Source organism: Corvus moneduloides, chromosome 11 (assembly GCF_009650955.1).
Source record: "Corvus moneduloides isolate bCorMon1 chromosome 11, bCorMon1.pri, whole genome shotgun sequence".
Classification (NCBI taxonomy): Eukaryota; Metazoa; Chordata; class Aves; order Passeriformes; family Corvidae; genus Corvus; species Corvus moneduloides.
In genome coordinates, this window is record NC_045486.1 from 1245651 (window position 1) to 1264476 (window position 18826).

At 50.8% G+C, this 18826-nt stretch overlaps 1 protein-coding gene across 2 annotated transcripts in view; it reads left to right on the plus strand.

Annotated features, from left to right (window-relative positions):
• SRGAP3 (SLIT-ROBO Rho GTPase activating protein 3) overlaps positions 1-18826 on the plus strand; it is an 82938-nt gene that overhangs the window by 44042 nt on the left and 20070 nt on the right. For both annotated transcript variants that reach the window (XM_032120612.1, XM_032120613.1), the window contains exons 4-10: positions 4291-4353; positions 8610-8795; positions 10192-10320; positions 16081-16302; positions 16765-16866; positions 17091-17288; positions 18538-18622. In XM_032120612.1, the coding sequence (XP_031976503.1) occupies positions 4291-4353; positions 8610-8795; positions 10192-10320; positions 16081-16302; positions 16765-16866; positions 17091-17288; positions 18538-18622 (985 nt within the window). The remainder of the gene's footprint in view (positions 1-4290; positions 4354-8609; positions 8796-10191; positions 10321-16080; positions 16303-16764; positions 16867-17090; positions 17289-18537; positions 18623-18826) is intronic.

The window sequence follows — 18826 nt, forward strand, 5'->3', positions numbered from 1 at the left end:
TCCTGCCAGGAGAGCTGGTGTGACTCTCTCTGCAGCCTGCCAGAGCCAGCACCTGCTTTGCATCCAAAGGAGCCTCTGTGGTTGTGGTCATCTGTGATGTCACTGCATTTGTCCCTTGGACTTACCTGTCCCTGAAAATAATGTTCAGCTAAATCAGGGAAAAGACTTATTTTGTGTCAACATTTGCCTTTTATGTGGACCGGGAGGCTGCCACTTTTGGGCGTATTCAGGTTATTTATTTTTTTCAACCTATGGCACACCTTGTCTGAAGGGATCTGAGGCTGCACTTCCACTTCACAGCAGTGTTCAGTGGGAGCCTTGGGCACCTGTGTGGGAACAGGAGCACGCTGGTAAATGGATTTTGAAGATCTAGCCTTGCAGTGAATGAGGCTGCACAGAGGAGGATCTTTCGCTCTTGTGTCCAGTCTGGTTTTGAGTGTGGTGGATAAAGTGCTCGAAGCACTCCTCCAGGGGGGCCATGCTGTGCAGGGCCACTGGCAGAGAACCCGGCTCCGGAAGGGTTAAAGCACCCACAGTTGTGGTTCAGCTGCTGGGTGTGCTGGAGATAGCTCTGTGATGGTAAATTAGGGTAACATTTTTTCCCAGAAATGTCACTTTTAATTCTTCCCATCTAGAATTTATTAATGGCCCGTGACATGCTGTGGGGACGTGAGGAACCAGGAGGTTTTGTGTTTCCTGCATTCATTATGTAAATGTAAACAATCCCAGCAAAGCGGCAGGGGGGGCTCGCTGGGGTACAGGATGAGCATAACTAAGGAGCAATTGCTCAGCAAGTGGTCAGTTGCCTAGAAAGATGTGGGGTGCTGAGCTGGGGTGCTGAGCTGCCGCTGCCTCGGCTCCCCTGGGTGAGCTTGGCGGTGGTGGGGACACCCATCACCAAACTGGGGCACTGCGCTTTGTTCCTCTCCACCCAAGTGTTCTGCCCCCCGCTGACCGGCAGCAGCGACTCCAAACACGCCTCTTCTCGTGTCCGGCTGGGAACCCTTCCAACCCAAACCATTCTGTGATTCTGGGAGGAAAGCAGAAGAAGAAAACTCAATTGGGCAAATCTCCCTGGAGCTTCCAGGGCGAGTCACGTTCCCGATGCAGGAGGAGATGATCAAAGCGAGTGTGTTGATGTTGCTAATAGGCAGCAAAAAATGGAGATGCCAAGATGTGTCTCTGTGGAGATCTGTCTCGCTCTGTTGTTGGGGTGGGTCTCTGTCACCATGAGATCTCGCAGCGTGTCCTGGCAGAGTCAGACCCAGGCTGAAGAACCCATTGCCAGGCAAGTGTTTGCTCCACTCTAACCTGCTGTGGCAGAAGGAAGGAAGTTTGATGCTTCTTCCAGGTATGGAATACAGGAAATTACACATTTGAGACAGAGTGTTGTTATGCCCAAAATAAGGGTGCTGGGTTACTCCCCAGTGTGGGATTTAATTATGTGCTATGACAGTGAATTTGATTACACCCCGTGCTGCATTGTCCTGGATGGAGGTTGGATGAAGAAGTAGTGTCTGGATGGGAGCTCTTTAGAATAAGCGTTCTCCATGCTGCTCTTCCCCTTACTTTGTCACCAGTAGCAGGAATTTTAATAAATTGCTAACTTGAAGCCATTGCTGTCTCAGTTAGCAACTGTGGGTTTTAGGAGGAATGGGAGGGATAAAGGAAGCAGCTAAATTGTAGTTTGGGTTTTGTGGATGGTCCCAGGGAACTGGAATGATGTTTTGGTGTTGTCTTCCATAAGCACAGAAATATAATTTCTCCGTTGGAGAAAGGGAAGGCAGCAGGCTCAGAGGAGAGGCAAGTCCTTCAGCTGCTCACTTGCCTGTGCTTGAAAGAGGCTCCAGCATCCTCACTCTGGACACTGCCCTCCTGGATGCTGGGAGACTCCCGACGAAGCCGCAGACCCGTTGGTTTCCTGCAGCAGGTGTTGGGTTATAGTGTCTGTAATGGCTCTTCAGCTGTGGTCCCCACCTGTGGTCTCCTGTGCAGGCACAGCTCGTGGAGCAACACACTGAGCCGATTTGTGTTGCTCTATTTCAGAGTCTAAAATTGGGTTTGAAAATTACAGCTTTGTGGCCTTGCCCTGCGCTGCACAGGAAATCTGGGGCAGAGGCAGGAGCTGCAGCTGAGCCTGGGCCGTGGCTTCTGCCACCAGCCTGTCCTGTCCTCCTGCACAGACTTTTGGGAAGCCTTGGTTTGGGAGCAGCCTGTGACTCGTGGCAGCAGGGATGGCTGGAGGGGCTACATGTGACTTGGCTCCTGCAGGCTCTGGGCTCTGAGTCCCCCGTTTGAAGACCTTGACCAAAATAACTCATATTACAGAATTGTTTAGGTTGGAAAAGCCCTCTGAGACCATCGAGTCCAACCCTTACCCCAGCACTGCCAAGGCCACCACTAACCCATGTCACCAAGTGCCACATCCACATAGCTTTTAAATCCCTCCAGGCACGGGACAGAAATTTTTCCTAATATTCAACCTAAACCTCCCTGGCACAACTTGAGGCTGTTTCCTCTTGTCCTGTCCCTTGTTTCCTGGAAGCAGAACCTGACCCTCCACCTGGCTGCACCCTCCTGTCAGGGAGTTGTAGAGAGTGAGAAGGTCGCCAAGCATCTTTGGGCTGTCTGGGGGGATGCACACCTATCATGGCTCTGTTGGGAATTAGCAAGTCCCAGTGAGATCTTTGAGAGCAGTGATGACCATCAGTGTTTGTGGGCAGGGGACAGGGACTGGGGTCCAGTCCAGATGAGGGTTCCTGGTGGCTGTGGGCCTCAGCTGAGCACCTTCTGGTCATTGGCATCATCCTGGCACCTTGTACCCGTGGGAGTGGGACCAGTGTGCATCAGTTGGGCCTCTGAGGTCCTGTCCCAAGTACCCTGACACTAACTCACGGACACACTGTGGTTACTGGGTGGGACTTTCACCCTTTAGACTCCTTGCTTCAGGCTTTGCTTCAATTCTAATTTCTCATAATCTAGACTAAACTTTCAAAGTATGTAAGTTGTCCTTTTGACTGGAATTAGAGGACCTTTCTGTACCTTGGGCTTCTCTTGTCACCCAGCCTGATGGAATGTTGTTTTCCCTGCCCACGTGCACAAAACTTCCTGGAGTTATTTGAGGAAATCTGGAAGAAGCTGCTCAGTTTTGTTTTGGTTTGGTTTAGGGGAGGGAGGAGGGGGTGTCTATACTTAGTTTAAACTCATCTTCAAGCTATAATAAGTGTTTCCTAGCCAAGAAGATTCCACAGAGAGATTTGTGGTGTAATTACAGGGAGGCAGGAAAGCAGTTCAAGTGCATCCCAGCACCTCCAGCCTCTGGGTTGCAGTAGGAGTTGGCTTGATCTGCAGCCAAGCTCCAGTGTTGGGCAGCTCCCCATGCTGTGGCCTTTCCATGAAGAGCTGTGTCCATGCTGTAGGAGGCTGGCGACTGGATCTGCCTCATCCTGCCTGGCAGGGAAAGGGAAAACACAGGCTGGTAATGGGATTTCAGCAGACAGGAGTATGCCAGGAGTTCCTCACTGGCAGCGAGTGTCTCCTCAGCTGGCTGAACTTTGGCTGCTGCTGTTGTGAAACTGGAAACTTTATTATGTAACTGTGGTGTAGCTATTTTGTAAAGTCCTTTTTTCAGAGATGCTTTGGTTCACTTGGGTTATAATAGTGAAAATACTGAGCAGAAAATACTCAGAGTATTGAGGAGAAGCTGCGAGGGTGGGTCATGGCCAAGGGAAACATAAACCTGGGATGCCAGTGCTGAGGAGCCTTGATAATCTTTGCTCTGAAATACCAGCGTTGGCTGGAAATTGCAAGTCCAGGAGCAGGTGTGTTTAATGAGTGTTTCAGTTCAAGGCAGATTGACAGGTGATGCTGTGGGAGTGGAGAATGCCAGACTAGGGAACTCTGTACCCACAAATGGCTATTGGATGATGTACACCCTGCCAGTCCCAGACTGGGGCAGGGTGTTACGTGTTAGACCCAAACGGGGAGTTGGCTGGGCTGGGGAGGAATTCTACCAGTGGGAGGGCAAAGCAGTATTGCCTGTAATTTTAGATTAATCTGTTTTGCAGGATAAATATGTTAAATTATCTGAAATTCCTCCTAATGGTCTCTGAAACCCAGGCTGGGTGATCCATGAGCAAACATCAACCTCAAAGGAATACGCAGCAGTTCTGAAACTGCACGAGACTTTGCTGCACTCTGTATTCATGTTTCCCTCCAAAATGTATTTTCATTTCAGAACTGCATGTTTTGAACATAACAGTCTCAACTCTCCTTGCTTTTGTCTTGCAGAGCAAGGAGATTGGCCTCCAGATGCATGAAGAGCTCCTGAAAGTCACCAATGAGCTCTACACGGTGAGCAATGAGCCAATCCCACCATTCCTGGCCGGCAGCGTGGGGAGAACAGGTGTTTGTTAGAGCAAATCTGAGGGGGCTCTGCCCTGGCTGTCCTGCAGCATGGCCCATTCCTTCCCCCTGCATCCTGTGGGGAGAGTCTCACTCCTCACTGGGGGGATGGCAGTGGTGGAGGATTTCCCAGCGGTCCAAGGCCAAGGGCTGGATCACGCTGCCCAGCTGCTTCTCTTGAGCATAGCTGGGGATGTTTGGGGGTGATCCAGTGTGATCCCTGTGTCCCTAATGCTCTCACCTGCTGGGCACCACGTTGCCTTTTGGCCGTGCTCAGTCACTTGGTTGGTGATTTCCAGGCACCAGTGGCTCTGAGCTGGCTGTGCTTGTTTGTTGGACACCTCCCTGCTCCTGTGAGCCCGTGACCTTTTGCTGGGGAGTGCAGAAAATTTCTAGCTCGTAGGTGCTCAGCTCTGTCTTGTGCCCTGAGGAGCACTTTGGCTGCAGAGCTGCCTGTGCCTTCTGGTGGGATCATGTGCTGTTAGTCAGGACATGGCTCTTCAAGCAGGTTTTCTTAGCAGGGTAGTAAAAGTCTTTGTGTTGCTTCTGCCTGTTGCCCTGTAGCAATTGTTTTTTAAAGAATTTATTTTATTTGTGGTTTAGGAGCAACAAAACCATATAAAGTCTGTGTTTTGTTGGAAAATTGAGATAATATATTAGCTTTGGTTGTATCTGCTACTGGTACATAAATAATACTGCAGTAGTTTATTCCTAAACTATCATTCTATTTCATCTTTTTGAATAACAGGCCTTAACAACAGAGCGTGAATGATTGTATTTGAAATTTCTGCCATAAATCTTCCCTTAACAGGTTTGTTCCTACATTGGCTGTTGAAGGATTTGGTTGTTGTGAGACCTGCAGCGTGGGTGGACAGCAGATCAGATTAAAAAGCCTATGTGAGATTTGGGAGGGCATTGTTGATGATTGAATGTCACGAGTTGTGTTAGGGGTGGTGGCTAATTAAGATTAATTACAACAGCAGCATGACAGATGCAAAACTCAGAAAGGCTAACAAGGGCTGGGCTGACCTGAGTACCTGTGGACCAGTGTGGTCTGAACCCAGACCCGGGACAGGGCCGTCCCCGAGGGACGCGCTGGGGTCAGGGGGGGACCAGCAGTGTGCTGAGTCCGAAGTGGGAGCAGTGCCCAAGGAGGAGCACGGAGGGAGATTCTGCCCATCCTCACAGGAGCTGAGCTTTCTCCCATTCACCGCTTTGCTCCACTTGCTGAGCAGAATGGGCTTGAAAGGTGAAACACACTGGTTTGAATGGTGAAACTGGAACAGCTGGAGAGCTGTGTGTTTGCATTCAGCCTTGCTGCTAAGATAACAAACTGGTTGTGTCATCCAGCCAGGTAGGAGCAGGGAAGGGACACGCTGGCTTCAAAAGCATGAAGAAAAAGCTGTGGGGCAATCAGGGTCACCTCAAATCTGCTTGGTGCCAGCAGCTCCTGCCAGTCAGAGTTCTGTCCTTGAGCCCACTGGGTGAAATAGGCCCAGCTGCCCCCTGGCTCACAGGTGCTGGGGGTGTCTGGGGATAACTTTGAGACTGAGCTGCTGTTGGCGTGTTCTTTGCAGCACATTGGGTCCCCACGAGCAGCACGAGAACTGTGGCTGCTGTCAAAGCCAGATAAGGATCTGGCTCCCAGGACACCAGGCTGCTGCTTCTTGAGAAATGTCACTTGTCTGCTGTCAGCACAGGGAAGTCGATTTTCTTGCCTTTGGCCAGGCCTTTACCCAGAGCTCATCTGGGCCCTGGCAAGGCTGCATTTTAAGCCTCTCCAAGGGGAATTCTGTGCACTGGGAGGAAACTACAATTTTTTACAGGCTTCTCAGGGATTCACTGTCTCAAACTTAAGCCAAAACAAGCACATTGATTTTAACTCAGCCTTGTTGCTGTTCTGATGCAAGTCACCCTGTGGCCTCTCTGTGGAAAGAACCAAACCCACACTGATTTTAATCAAAACAGAAGTGGGTGACTTTCGTTCAGAAGTGGAGATGGTTGTGAATGGTTTTGTGCAGAAACAGTTCAGCTGTGAATTAAAACCAGCTTCGTTCCTTTGGTTCCTGCTTACGGATTCCAGCAGAGAGGTACCAGTTGGAGCTGGTAAAGGCAGAAGGCTGAGGGGGCCTGAGCCTGTACCTGCCCTGGTCACCCCATTTCTGCTCTGGCTCCTCTGCTGGGTCAGAACCTTGGGGATGAGCTGTTGAGGAGAACAAAGCCCTTGTAGCTGGAGACAGCCAACTGTGCCATTTACGGCCAGTATTTTGGCAACAGCCTTTATCCAGAACGTGTAATTAATATGGAAAACACAACTCGTGTTATTAAATAACTAATGAACATTGGAACATATTTTTCCTCCTTCGCTGCAGCTAATTAACTGATTTGCAGGAAAGCTCCCCGGGATGCAGCTGTGGCAGTTTGTCTTTGTGTCACAGCAGTGCGAGCCAGGGACAGCGTGATTTGATTGCGGGCACCGAGATGGCACGAGGGAATTGCAGATCGGGCTGATTGCTGCAGTGCAGGTTGACCCTGGCCAAATTTAAGGCAGATATTAAACAGAAATAGCCCCTGAATTTCCAAGAGTGAGCTGTGTGGCAGGGCAGCTGGTGAGGAGCACAGTGAACTGTTTAAGGTGTCTGTTTTGGTTGGGTAACTGTCCCATAGCCTTTAGATTTCACAAAAATCCTGCGATTTGGACCCCTGTTATTTGTTGGGCTTCTGTCATGTTGTGTCAGGGCCTGAGTGCTGCAGAAACCTTTCCTCTTACTGCCTGAAGCCCTGATGTGCAGCACTTTGCTTTTTCACTTCCCTCTGTGTGTTTCACAAAAAGATGGAGATGGTGAGGATGAGGTTGAGGGAAGGGCTCAATGAAATCCCCTGGTCTTTCTTTTTAAGAAAATCCTAGGAATCCTCTGGTTTGTGTGTGTCCTGTGACATTCACTGCAGAAAATGCAGTTTGAAATACGTGGCTGGAATCTGTGTTAAGAATTTGCAGGGTCTGGAGATGAAGCAGCCCAGGGCCAAGGCAGGAGCCTTTGCTCACTGTCCCTTGCCTTTGCCTGCAGTTGGATCTCGCTGCAGTGGCAGGTTTGTATGGCTCCGATGCGGCATTAGGAGCCTGCTTCAGCTGAGGTTTGTGCTTGGCAGGAGGAGGGATCATGCGGCTCAGCCTGACCTGCTCCAAGTCAAACACTCCTGGGTCCTGCTGACAGCCGCAGCTGAGGGAAACTCTGTGTTTTCTTCATTAAGCCGTGTGTAAAAATCCCCTGCATTTGCAGGTTCCTGCTCTATTTTAACCCTTGGGCCTCATGCAGCCTGTCCCAGCGTGCCCCAGCCTGCAGTGCCCAGCTCTGCTGAGCCCGACCGCAGCGAGCAGTCGGGCACCATGGGCCGTGTCAAGGCAATGTGAAATAAACCATCCACATCCCGAAGGGAGATGATAGAAGGGGACAGTGTGACTAAAGGCATAAAGAGAAAGGAGCAGATGTGTCCCTCTTGCCAGCTCCATTAAAATGATCCAGTCTGCCCTTTGGGCTCCTGTTTCTGAAAGGGAAGGTTGTAGTGGAAGTTCTGCCTGCAGAGGGTTCCTGGATCAGCATTATCCCTCCTGGATCTGCAATGTGAAGGACAAGGTGCTGCTGCACCTACCCGAGCACTGCCTGTGCCTGCTGGCGGCTGCAAGAGGAGGATGAGGTGGTGACAGGAGACAAACCCCATTTCTGCCTGGGAATTGCAGCTCCTCCACTTATGGATGGTTCTGCTGTCTGGGTGGAAGAGCAGGGGCTGTTTGATGGCTTTGCAAGTCCCAGTGTAGGAATGGAGGGCTTGGGTCAAAAGGGAGTTTGGGGTGATTGTGGCCTCATCACAGCCACTTACCATGGAGACCCTTATCCCAACTGCAGAGCACTGAGGTTATTCCTTATTTCCCTGTTGGCAGGCACACGGTGCTCTTTGACTGGGGGTGTTTGCTGGAGCACGTCCCCACAGTGGGACTGTTCTTAGACCAGCCTGGAGTCTCTAGAAATAGGGCTGGGGCTGGGATTAATCTCACAAGCTTTCCTCCCCGCTTTGTTCCTTAGTGCCACAGTGGCTCCCACAGCGGCCCCCACAGCCCCTCTGCCCTGCCCATGGCAGCTGGATTGTCCTGCTCCAGTGCTCTGAGTGGCCGTGGGCAGGTGGCTCATGACCTCCTGTGTCTGCAGGTGATGAAGACCTACCACATGTACCATGCAGAGAGCATCAGTGCCGAGAGCAAGCTGAAGGAGGCGGAGAAGCAGGAAGAAAAGCAGTTCAACAAGTCAGGGGACATCAGTGTGAACCTGCTGCGACACGAGGACCGGCCTCAGCGGCGCAGCTCTGTCAAGAAGATTGAGAAGATGAAGGAGAAGGTGGGTGAGAGGGAAGGAGGAGGGAGCTGGGCTGGGGTTGGGGCTCCCTGTGGGGGTTGGCTTCAGCCTTTTCTTTGTCTGTGAAGCCATTCCTGTATCTATGGGAAGGGGTTAGGAAGGGTGGTGTCTCATGTGCATGTTCTGCTGAAAGGCAACCCAGGGAGACCATCACAAGTCTCTTCCCTGCTCGTGGCTGTGGAGAAGGGCCAGGACCAGCTGCTAGAGAAGGTTTGACCCAAAGTCAGGATGGCATGACAGGGATGGGCAGTGCAGCCTTGGATGGGGGGTGGACCTGCACAGGAGCCATGTGGCCACCTGTGACACCTTCCTGACTGGCTCTCTGGAGGGAGAGCTGAGACAGGCAGCTGGAGGGGCCTTGGGGGCCATGGCTCCTGGAGCGCAGGACAAGAAGGGGTGGTGGGAGCTGCACCAGCAGCTCGGGCCAGAGTTTGCCGGGGGCCTGGCTGTGCCAGCGGGGATGTGGGAGGCCGTGCTGAGGAGGGCGGCACACCAGGATGTGTGGTTTGGCGTGATCCTGATCCGGACACCAGACCCTGCTCTGGGAAATTGGAGCTTGTCTGTGATGTATTCTTTTAAAAATGAACAACAACAGCCTCAGAGTTTGCTCAGGCATTGACTCCTGGTAGCAAAAAAATAGTTGGATCTATAAAATACCAGTGTTTTTCCTCTGTAGACTGGGCATGAGAGTGCAATATTTAGATGGATTTGCTAAGCAAAACACTTTGTGCCGTTCTGGCCTCAGCAAATCCCCCAGGCCTCAGGATCTCCACAAATTTGTGTGCTAATTTTGGAGAAAAGGAGATAGCTTCCTCAGCCAGGACGCGTTTGCTCACTGGCTCACCCAGCCCTGGGACATTTCTAACAGTGAATTTCTCAGAAGGGTTAATCTTTTGATTCAGCCTTCAGAGCAGGAATCTGTCTGAGCGGATGTCCCAGGTCTGGAGCACATCTGCTTTCCTACAGTTTTGAATTCTGGGTCCTGTTCTAGCTGTTCTGTGTAGCTTGGGCCTCTGGGCCAGATTCCACTCTGATACAGCTGCACACATCTGGAGCAAGTCCAAACGTATGTCAGCATTTCTGGGGGGAAAATTTGGCCATCTGATTTTGACTGATGCCAAAACCCCCAGCAGCAGCTGTGCTCAGGGGCTCCAAATACCTCTGAACAGGAGGCACTCATTGTGGCTGGCTGACACAGCGAGGGATATTCAGATGGGATCTCCTCCACCCTGGCAAGGTCCCTGTTTCCGTACCAGATACCAAGTTGTAGTAATTACCTTGTCACACCCAGGCTGCAGGGTGCTGTGCGGCTTTGTGGCAGGAGAAACTGTGCAAAACCATCCTGTTTGTGCTCTGACACTCCATTCTGCTTTTTCAGAGACAAGCCAAGTATTCTGAAAACAAGCTGAAGTGTACAAAAGCCAGGAATGACTACCTGCTGAACCTGGCAGCCACCAATGCAGCCGTCAGCAAATACTACATCCACGACGTCTCCGACCTCATTGACGTGAGTCCCTTCCCTGTGCCCATCCAGCCTGGCTGGGCTCTTAATTGCACTCCTGTGTGGTGGTGAAGGGGTGTCTGTGGGGGCTTTAGGATACTCTTAACTGGGGCTGAAGATGTGCTGTAAATTGGATTTGCCTTGGGGTCAGCCAGGTGAGACTGAGGTTTGTTCTCGGCCCATCAGTCTGTGTTTGAGACAGAGAAATGCTTCCCGAGGTCAGACACAGCCTTGGTGCTGAAACTGAAGGTTTTTTCTTTCTACTGCTTGGTGACTTCGGTGGTGGTTCAGTACATGTGGAAGTGCTGTCCTGGCTGGGGAAGGTGCCTTTGGAGCTTTGTCCCAGTGCTCCTTGCAGGGAATAGCCTCAGGGCAGGAACTGCTGGAGGCAGGATTCATGGCAGTGGCAGGAACTGAACACTGGTGACTCCTACAAACTGCTTTGAGATGATTTAAAGGAGGGATTTACCCAGAGAAGGGATTTCTGTTTCTTCCTTTAACAGACGTCTCACAGCATGTAGATTGCACGGTGCAGTTTCTTCCTGCTGGAGTTGCCTCAGTGAGCACATAAATAGCTGAGCTCGAAGCACTGAGTTACCATCATTACCTAAATGTACAATTTAAAAAACTGCTTGAGTGTTTACCTCCTTTTCTAACCCACTAACATGTAGTTACACTTCTGAGAGTTAATTAAAGTAAGTCTGATGCAAAACCCCTGATGCCTTCAAGATTTTGATATACGATAAAATGCTCATTATGTCCCTTTTGTTCTCTTTATTATTGAAGATGTATTAAAAAACAAATGACTTGATTGTGGAGACATTTGAATGGCAAGGTGTGAGAACACCTTGATTTATTTGCAGGCTTTCTGCTTTTGTGGTGTATATTCTCTCTTTCTTTCTCTTGTTTAATTATTTTTTAGGCAAGAATGACTTACTTTTGTGGAGTTTTTTGAATTTTGATTTTCTGGAGATTTGCTGAGTTCCATTTTAGCTCTGTCTGTTTATATTATTCTTCCCAACTTTTATTTCCTCACTGACACTTCCACTGGAGTCAGCAGATGGCTTTTCCGCTGCACTCCAGGAATCCCTTCAGGGACTGTAGCTAAAGCATCTTTAACATGGAGCAATGAAATTTCCCTGATTTTAAATTCTATTTATAGGCAAGAAACAAAAGTATTGGATGTGTGAGCTGCACATGGCTGTCCTATATCCTCAAAGGGAAAGCAGTTTATCTGAACAGGCTTTTTTACAAATTCAGTGTATTTTGCAGGGGTGAGGCAAGAAGGGCTTCAGCAGCTCCAAAAGAAATCAATCCAAGTTACCGGATCCCAGTGGTGCTGAAGGGGGTCTCTGCAGGGCAGCTGAGCCCATGGAGGGAGTGGGTCTGGGGGAGAATGTGGGTGAGAAGGGGCTCCATGGGACAGCAGAGCTTGGGGCAGCTCAGAGCCCAGCTGGCTGTGCTCCTGTGGATCCTGCACCGTGGGGATGGTAAGGGATGCACCGGGCTGGCTTTCTGGGACGTGGCAGAGGTGAGGGGGCTCGCACACCCTCCATCTCCAGCACAAATTGCCACGTGCAGCTGCGATTTCACGCAAATCCGAACCGTCAGGACACTACAGCAGCCAATTTACCAGCGTTTCCCCCAAATCCCAGCTGCCTCAGCGTCATCTCTTAGGCACAGCCTTGACATGGCTTGCTCCCTGAGCATCACTGCAGAGCAGTGGCTGGTAACAAAGTCGGGCTCTGCTCTCCAGCTCTGGCAAGGCAGAGGACCCAGCTGCTCCGGGGGAGGGTGAGAGGCCTCCCAGGGCTGCGGCTTAATGAGAGCTGTAAAGCCCATCAGAGGAGCTGTGAAGGGACAAAGAGCTGTCTGCCCCTCTGTCTCCAGTGGCCTTGGTGTTTTGTCTTAGAAGAGAAAGGAAGAATATAGCGACAGATCAAATTAGCCTTGGACTGGCAGTGCACCATTTGGGCCTCTTCCTCGGGTGACACGTGTGTCTGTTTAAACTCCTGGGCTTGACTCATTTCTGTCATTAACTGTGTGACCAAGTTAATCTCTTGAGCCACGTATGTAAAGTGGAGATAAAGCTCCTTATCCATCCCTCTGGAGTTCTGTGGGAAATGGCTGCAAGGTAGTTTGAACTGGTCATGTTTAGCAGAGAAAATGGAACAGTCGGTGACCATACAAACTGATCTGCCAAAAAGTGCGCAGTCTCCTCTGAGTCCTGGAACAGCAGCTTGCTTCCCTATGGATTAGTGTTTGCTGTATCTGAGACAAACAAGCCAGGAAAGGAGGGGAACTCTGAGGAATTTACATGTAACTGTCAAATTGCTTGGTCCCTGGAAAAATTAGCTGAGTCAGGTTAGGGAAACAGAAACAGCAGTTGAAAAAGTTCCACCAAAAATCCTCAGTTGGCTTTGCTGGCCTGGTTGAACAGGGCTTGGAGCAACCTGGGCTAGTGGAAGGTGACCCTGTTCATGGCAGGGCAGTTGGAATTAGATCATCTTTCCGGTTTCCCCCAACCCAATTCTGTGATTTACTTGCCTCACAATACAGCTCTGGATTTTGCGGCAATATCAAGAGAGTAGAGGCCAGAGATTAAAATAGGCATAGAATTATTATATATTATGCATATAATTAAAAATAATGCAGAATATTTTTAAAAGAAAGGATAAAGAAAAAAATGCAGAAAAGAGGGAGCAAAGCAAATGAGCTGGGTTGTTTGTTTGCAGGCAGTGCTGGGTCCTGTGGAGGCTGGGGCATTACTGCTCTGCCTGGGAAGTGAAGGGGTGGCCTGCAGGACACCCAGGTGCTCAGGTGTTACTCCAGGGTTCCACTCCAGGGTCATCATTCAGGTGAGGCGTGGGCCTGGCTGAGCTCTGTCATGCAGGTTCAGCCTCCCAGATAACAGAGGAACTCAAAGTTGCTGGAGCCACAGACCGTGTGCATTTGCTTCTCCCTGGAGCCCAGGACTGCCCCCCGGTGCAGCGCTGGGGTGGGCAGTGGAAGGCACACAGGTATTTGGCTGCTTCCGTGGTGTTTTGGCCAAATGTGCTTGCTTGGGCTCCAGGAGCTGGTTTGTTTCTCAAGCTGAACACTGGGATATTTCCACCCCTTGCAGGGTGTTACCAGACGTGATGAATTAATGCTTGAGGAGCTCTGAGCTTGGCAGATGAAAGGCACTGCAGAAGGACTGGGGATTATTATTTGTGGTTCTAATTTATTTGCCATCAAAGAGATGAGAGGGGTGAGAAAATTCCATTTGTTCTGGGGTGGGGAGCATCAGTTTGAAGTCTTTTTTCTTCCTTTTTCTTTTCCCCTCCCCATTGTGTGTTCCTCTGGGAATTGCGTGGAAGTCCCTGCTCTGTCTTTTCTTCTCTGGGCACCCGTGTGTGAAGCAGCCGGCACAGTGCTGATCACCAGGGACTTCAAGGGCTGCAGTGTGTGCAGGAAGTGCCTGCCCTGGTTTTCAGGAGCAGCTGATTTCTGGGGGCTGCAAATCACCGCTGGCTTCAGTGCGAGTCCAACAGCAAAAGAAGGGGAACATTTCACATGGAATTTTGTCCTAAAAGCAGCTGGCAGTGCCCCTCTCCCCTCTCCTTGGGTTCTATGTCATTCAGTGCTTTGCCTTGTAGTGGCTTGGTTAGTGTGCTGTGGGAATTTCCACCCTTGAACAGTGGCAGATATTTCTTCCTGGTACTTTGTAGCCTGGCTTTTTGTAGCCGAGTAGCTGTGATTTCAGGGGCTGGGAGAGCACTGGTGAGGGCTGGGAGGTGCTGGGGAGCGTGCGGTCCGTTCCCAGGGCTGTGGTCAGCTGGTCATGGCAGGAGTGCTGGTCCTCCGCCAGCGCTGGCACAGGGGTACTGGCCCTGGTCCCTGCCCCATCTGTGTGACAGCCCCTCAGCTGCACTGTTCTGGCTCTGGGGTTTCTGTATGACCTGGAGGGTTCATACGGGTGTTGGTGCTGAAACTGTCTCATGGGAGAGACCTGCAACACAGAATGAGGTTTTGCCCCAAGCAGCAAATGGAAATTCACCCCTTATCTTTCTTGTGTTGCTTGTTGATTTTTTAAGGCAGGTCTGTGCCAGTCCATAACTGCCCATGCTCTCAACTAGTGTGATTAGAAGCTAAATAGAAGCAGGATAAATGGAGGGCAATTTGATAGTTTTTACAAAACGCCTCGTTATTGCACATGGGGTTTCAGAGCTTTTAAAGACTAGAAGGGACAGTGGGGCTCTCTTTGGCACCTGCGGGTGGGAATCTGACCAGTGTAGCTCTGCTGCTGCTGGTTTTAGCAGAAACTGAAGCAAGCACAGCTCTGCCGTGACGTGATCTGAGCTGAGCGGTGTCTCCTCACATCGGCACAGAGCGTGAGATGGCTTCTTGGGTTGGAGCTGCTCGTGGCACCAACTGAGCTTTCGGATTTCACTTAGAGTTTATCAATATGAATTTTGGAAGAATTTCTTCACGGAAAGAGTTGTCAGACACTGGAATGGGCTGCCCAGGGAGATGGTGGAGTCCCCATCCCTGGAGGTGCACAAGGAATAGTTAGACGTGGCACTCTGCTCTGGGCTGGGTGACGAGGTGGAGATCGGTCGCAGGTTGGACTTATGATCTTGGAGGTAATTTCCAACATCAGTTAATCTGTGATTCTGTGAATATCTGATGTTCTGATACGGAATCACTTTCTGTGCCTTTCTGCATTGGTTCAGTAGTGCCTGTGGATGCTGCAGAGCTGGAGAAGTGACTTTCAACTACCAGCTCCCAAGAGGGAGCTCTGCAGAAAAGTTGGGCTCATTTGGATCATTGAGATTGCACCAGCAATCTGTCTCATCTTTCCTATGGCTTTTGTGCTGCGCTGGTCCTCCCGGCAACACTCGTGGTGGGACTACACTGCGTGGCAACAAAGTGTCTTAACTTCTGTAATAGAAATTGTCCCATGGCAGTTTTCATGTGATTGGAGAGATTTGCTGGCAGTGGTTAGTTTGGTGGTGCAGCCGTGGGAGGTATTTGAGGCGTTCCTCCCAGGATTCCTCTGTTTCTCCCATAATTGTCTAACTTTACATCTTCTGTCAGGAACTCCAGCTCTCTCTTACATCCCAGAAATACCTGTGCTTCAGTGCTGGACTGTGGCCCTTCTGTTCTGCTGTGCTCTCTTTCCAGCCCCAGGGCTGTGGCTCAGGCTGAGGCGTTGCTGTTCCCACTTCCAGCATCCTCTGTCTCGCCTTTCCCCGCAGAACAACATCTGCTGACCTCCAGATTTGGAGTGGTTCTTCAGTGCTGTCCTTGCTTCTCTCCCGGGGTCTCCTGATCGCTGCTCATGGGCGCAGAGCCCTGTGAAGCCCTGTGCTGGGTCAGGCTCCTGGAGGGGACTGGAGCTGCTTCTTGCTCAGCTCTGGAGCTTTCTGAGCAGCAAATCAAGCTGTGCTGGTATGAGCAGCAGTGCTGGTATGACACTTGACATGCTAAATTCAATTATAGTGAGGACAGAGTTTAAAAGCAGTCTTTTGTCTAAAGTACAGTGTTTTGGCAGCAATTAACTCCAAGTTTTATCATTCTCCCCAAGACAGACATGAGAGTGATCAGTTATGCATGAGGAGCTGCTCCATGGTGAGAGGCAGGCAGCTGCCCGGGGACAGAGCAGGATGTACACACACTGCAGGGCATGATGTCCACTGCCACCTTGCTTCAATGTCCGTGTTTGAGAACTTTGGGAAATGGTTTGGGAGTGTTTGTGCGACCAGACCCTCCTTTGTTTCTCAGTGCTGTGATCTGGGATTCCACGCCAGCCTTGCTCGGACCTTCAGGACATACCTGTCTGCTGAGTACAACCTGGAAACGTCCCGCCATGAGGGCCTGGACATCATTGAGAACGCTGTGGACAACCTGGATGCACGGAGCGACAAGCACACCATCATGGACATGTGCAACCAGGTCTTCTGCCCACCGCTGAAATTTGAGTTCCAGCCACACATGGGGGATGAGGTAAGGTGCTCACCTGTGGGGCTGCAGAGGGGCCTGGCCTGGCCTGGCCTGGCCCTCCTCTGAACCATCACTTTGAAATTGTTCCTGACTCCTTACCCCTCTCTGCTGCCTTCACACACTGCTGTTCATGTTTCCTTTCCTAATGAGACTCTTGGCTCGTCAGGGCTCCTCCTTTCAGGCTGCCTCTTGCTCCGTGTCTCTTCCAATTAGGGAGCCCGTGGTTTGGCTCTCTCTGCCCCACAGATCTGCACAGGGGAACTGTGATTAACGTGTGCTGTAATTGGGAGAGTGCTGAGTGCAAAACATCGGTGCTGGCCCAGGTCCAGGGCACTGCTGATGGGACACATGGCAATGCAACCTCTCTGGAGGCTGCTAGGAGCTTGTGGGGGCTGGAGGGAGTTGTGTGGGTATGGAAATGTGTGTCTGGTCCATGCATGAGCCATGGAATGTCTCCTGTCTCAGGTGTGCCAGGTGAGCGCCCAGCAGCCTGTGCAGACCGAGCTGCTGATGCGGTACCACCAGCTGCAGTCTCGACTGGCCACCCTCAAGATAGAGAATGAAGAGGTAAGAGCTCAGGTTTGTGGGCAGTGCTGCTGAGCCTTTCTTCTGTTGGAGGTTTCCTGGTGTGCTCAGGTGTGGAGCCCCTCCTGTGACAGAGCTGGAAGTGCCCACAGACCGCAGCCAATGCTAGCCCAGGGCTCAGGAGCTGCCTTTTGGCTGGTTGTTTTGGCTCAAGATGTGTCCTTTCCCCAGTCTACCTCAAACCTGCGCTGTCCTGTTTCTGATAGGTACGGAAAACGCTGGATGCCACGATGCAGACCTTGCAGGACATGCTGACAGTGGAAGATTTTGATGTTTCTGATGCCTTCCAGCACAGCCGCTCCACTGAGTCAGTCAAATCAGCTGCATCAGAGACCTACATGAGCAAAATCAACATTGCCAAGAGGAGAGCCAACCAGCAGGAGACTGAAATGTTCTATTTCACTGTAAGTCTCAGCTCAGGCCATACAGGACATGAAGCATTAATTGCCAGGGCTAAGGCCCAGTTAAGTGCTCATTAGTGAAGAGCAAGAACCAGTTCAGTCTCTTTAGGTACTTGTCTTCTGTCAGATTTGAGTCTGGAATGCATTTCAGTGGCAGGGCACCACATAGAGACTGACAATCCAGGGCCTGCCTTGTTTTTCTCTTTGAAGGAACAACTGGAGAAGCCAGGCGAGATCGAAAACTTACTGAGTAGGAGAGGCTCAGAGCAGGGTGCAGACTTCAGATGGCCTCACCGTGGGCCACCATCCAGGGGCTCTTCAGGAAGGCCTTCAGGACTGTGAACTATCAGCCAAGCCTTCTCTCTCTAGCCTACACAGCTTAAATTTGCTCTGAGCCCGCAGATGAGCTGAAGCCACTCACATACCAAGGAAGGCACAAAAGCCAGGCTGTGGTGTGTGTGCCTGCCCTGCAGCTCTCATGCTGCACTCCCAGGCAGAATTCAGGTCTCTGTTCTGGTACCTGAAATACAAGTTACAGCCATGAGTTCATCAGAAGTCTCCCTCATTTCAGTGTGGGTCATAGCCTACAGTTAACAGCATCTTGTGATATATTACATATGCATAGAAGAACTACTTTCTCTTAATAATATTATTGTAAATTGGGAGGGAAATTGCAGTTTTCATTTGGAGTTGTGCTTGGGGTTATTTTAATGGTTTTTGCAGAGATTTAATCTTTCCCATTCTCTGTCTCCTGTTTTCCATCTCTGTCTCCCTCTCTCCTCTTCCCTGTATAATGCCTTGCTCTGGAGTGTTCCTGGGTGTCCGATGGCCTCACTGTGGGGTGGGCAGTTGTGCTGCGCAGTGTCACCTGCTGCATGGAGCACCTGACAGTCCCTGCCCTGGGAGGGCTCAGGCACTGGGAGTTCTTGCTTGGCATTGTTGGTTGCACAGAGGCAAAGCCCTGGCAGTGCAGGCAAAGCTGCTTTGATTTCCTAGGCCATTCCCAGAAGCCTGACAAAAGAAAGCCAGCTTTGAACTCTTTGTCCCTCCCTGCGTTCCCAGGCAGGAGGGGCAGCACCAAGGCGACCAGGCTAATAAGATCATCAGGCCGGTGCCTGGAGCAGGGAGAAGTGATTAGAGCCTGCTGAGCCCACTCCAGCAGCACCAGGCCCCCCCTGCAGCCCCCAGGCAACACTTAACGTCCATTAGGGGCTTCGTTGCTTAACCCACTGTGTGTGTTTGTTAATTCCAGAAATTTAAAGAGTATCTGAATGGCAGTAACCTCATCACGAAGCTCCAGGCTAAACATGACCTGCTGAAGCAAACTCTGGGAGAAGGTGAGTTGGGGTCAGGTCCAGGGAGGATCCTCCAGTCACCTGAGAGGGTTTAAACCATGTGTCATGTGTCAGCCTCACTTGTGTGTTCTCCTGAGTGACTGATGGTTCTGTGCCTGGCTGCTGCTGCTGCTCAGGTTAACCAGTGACATGCAAAATCATGATTTCCTTGGAATATTACTCCTCCCACTTTTCTTTGGGAGTGCA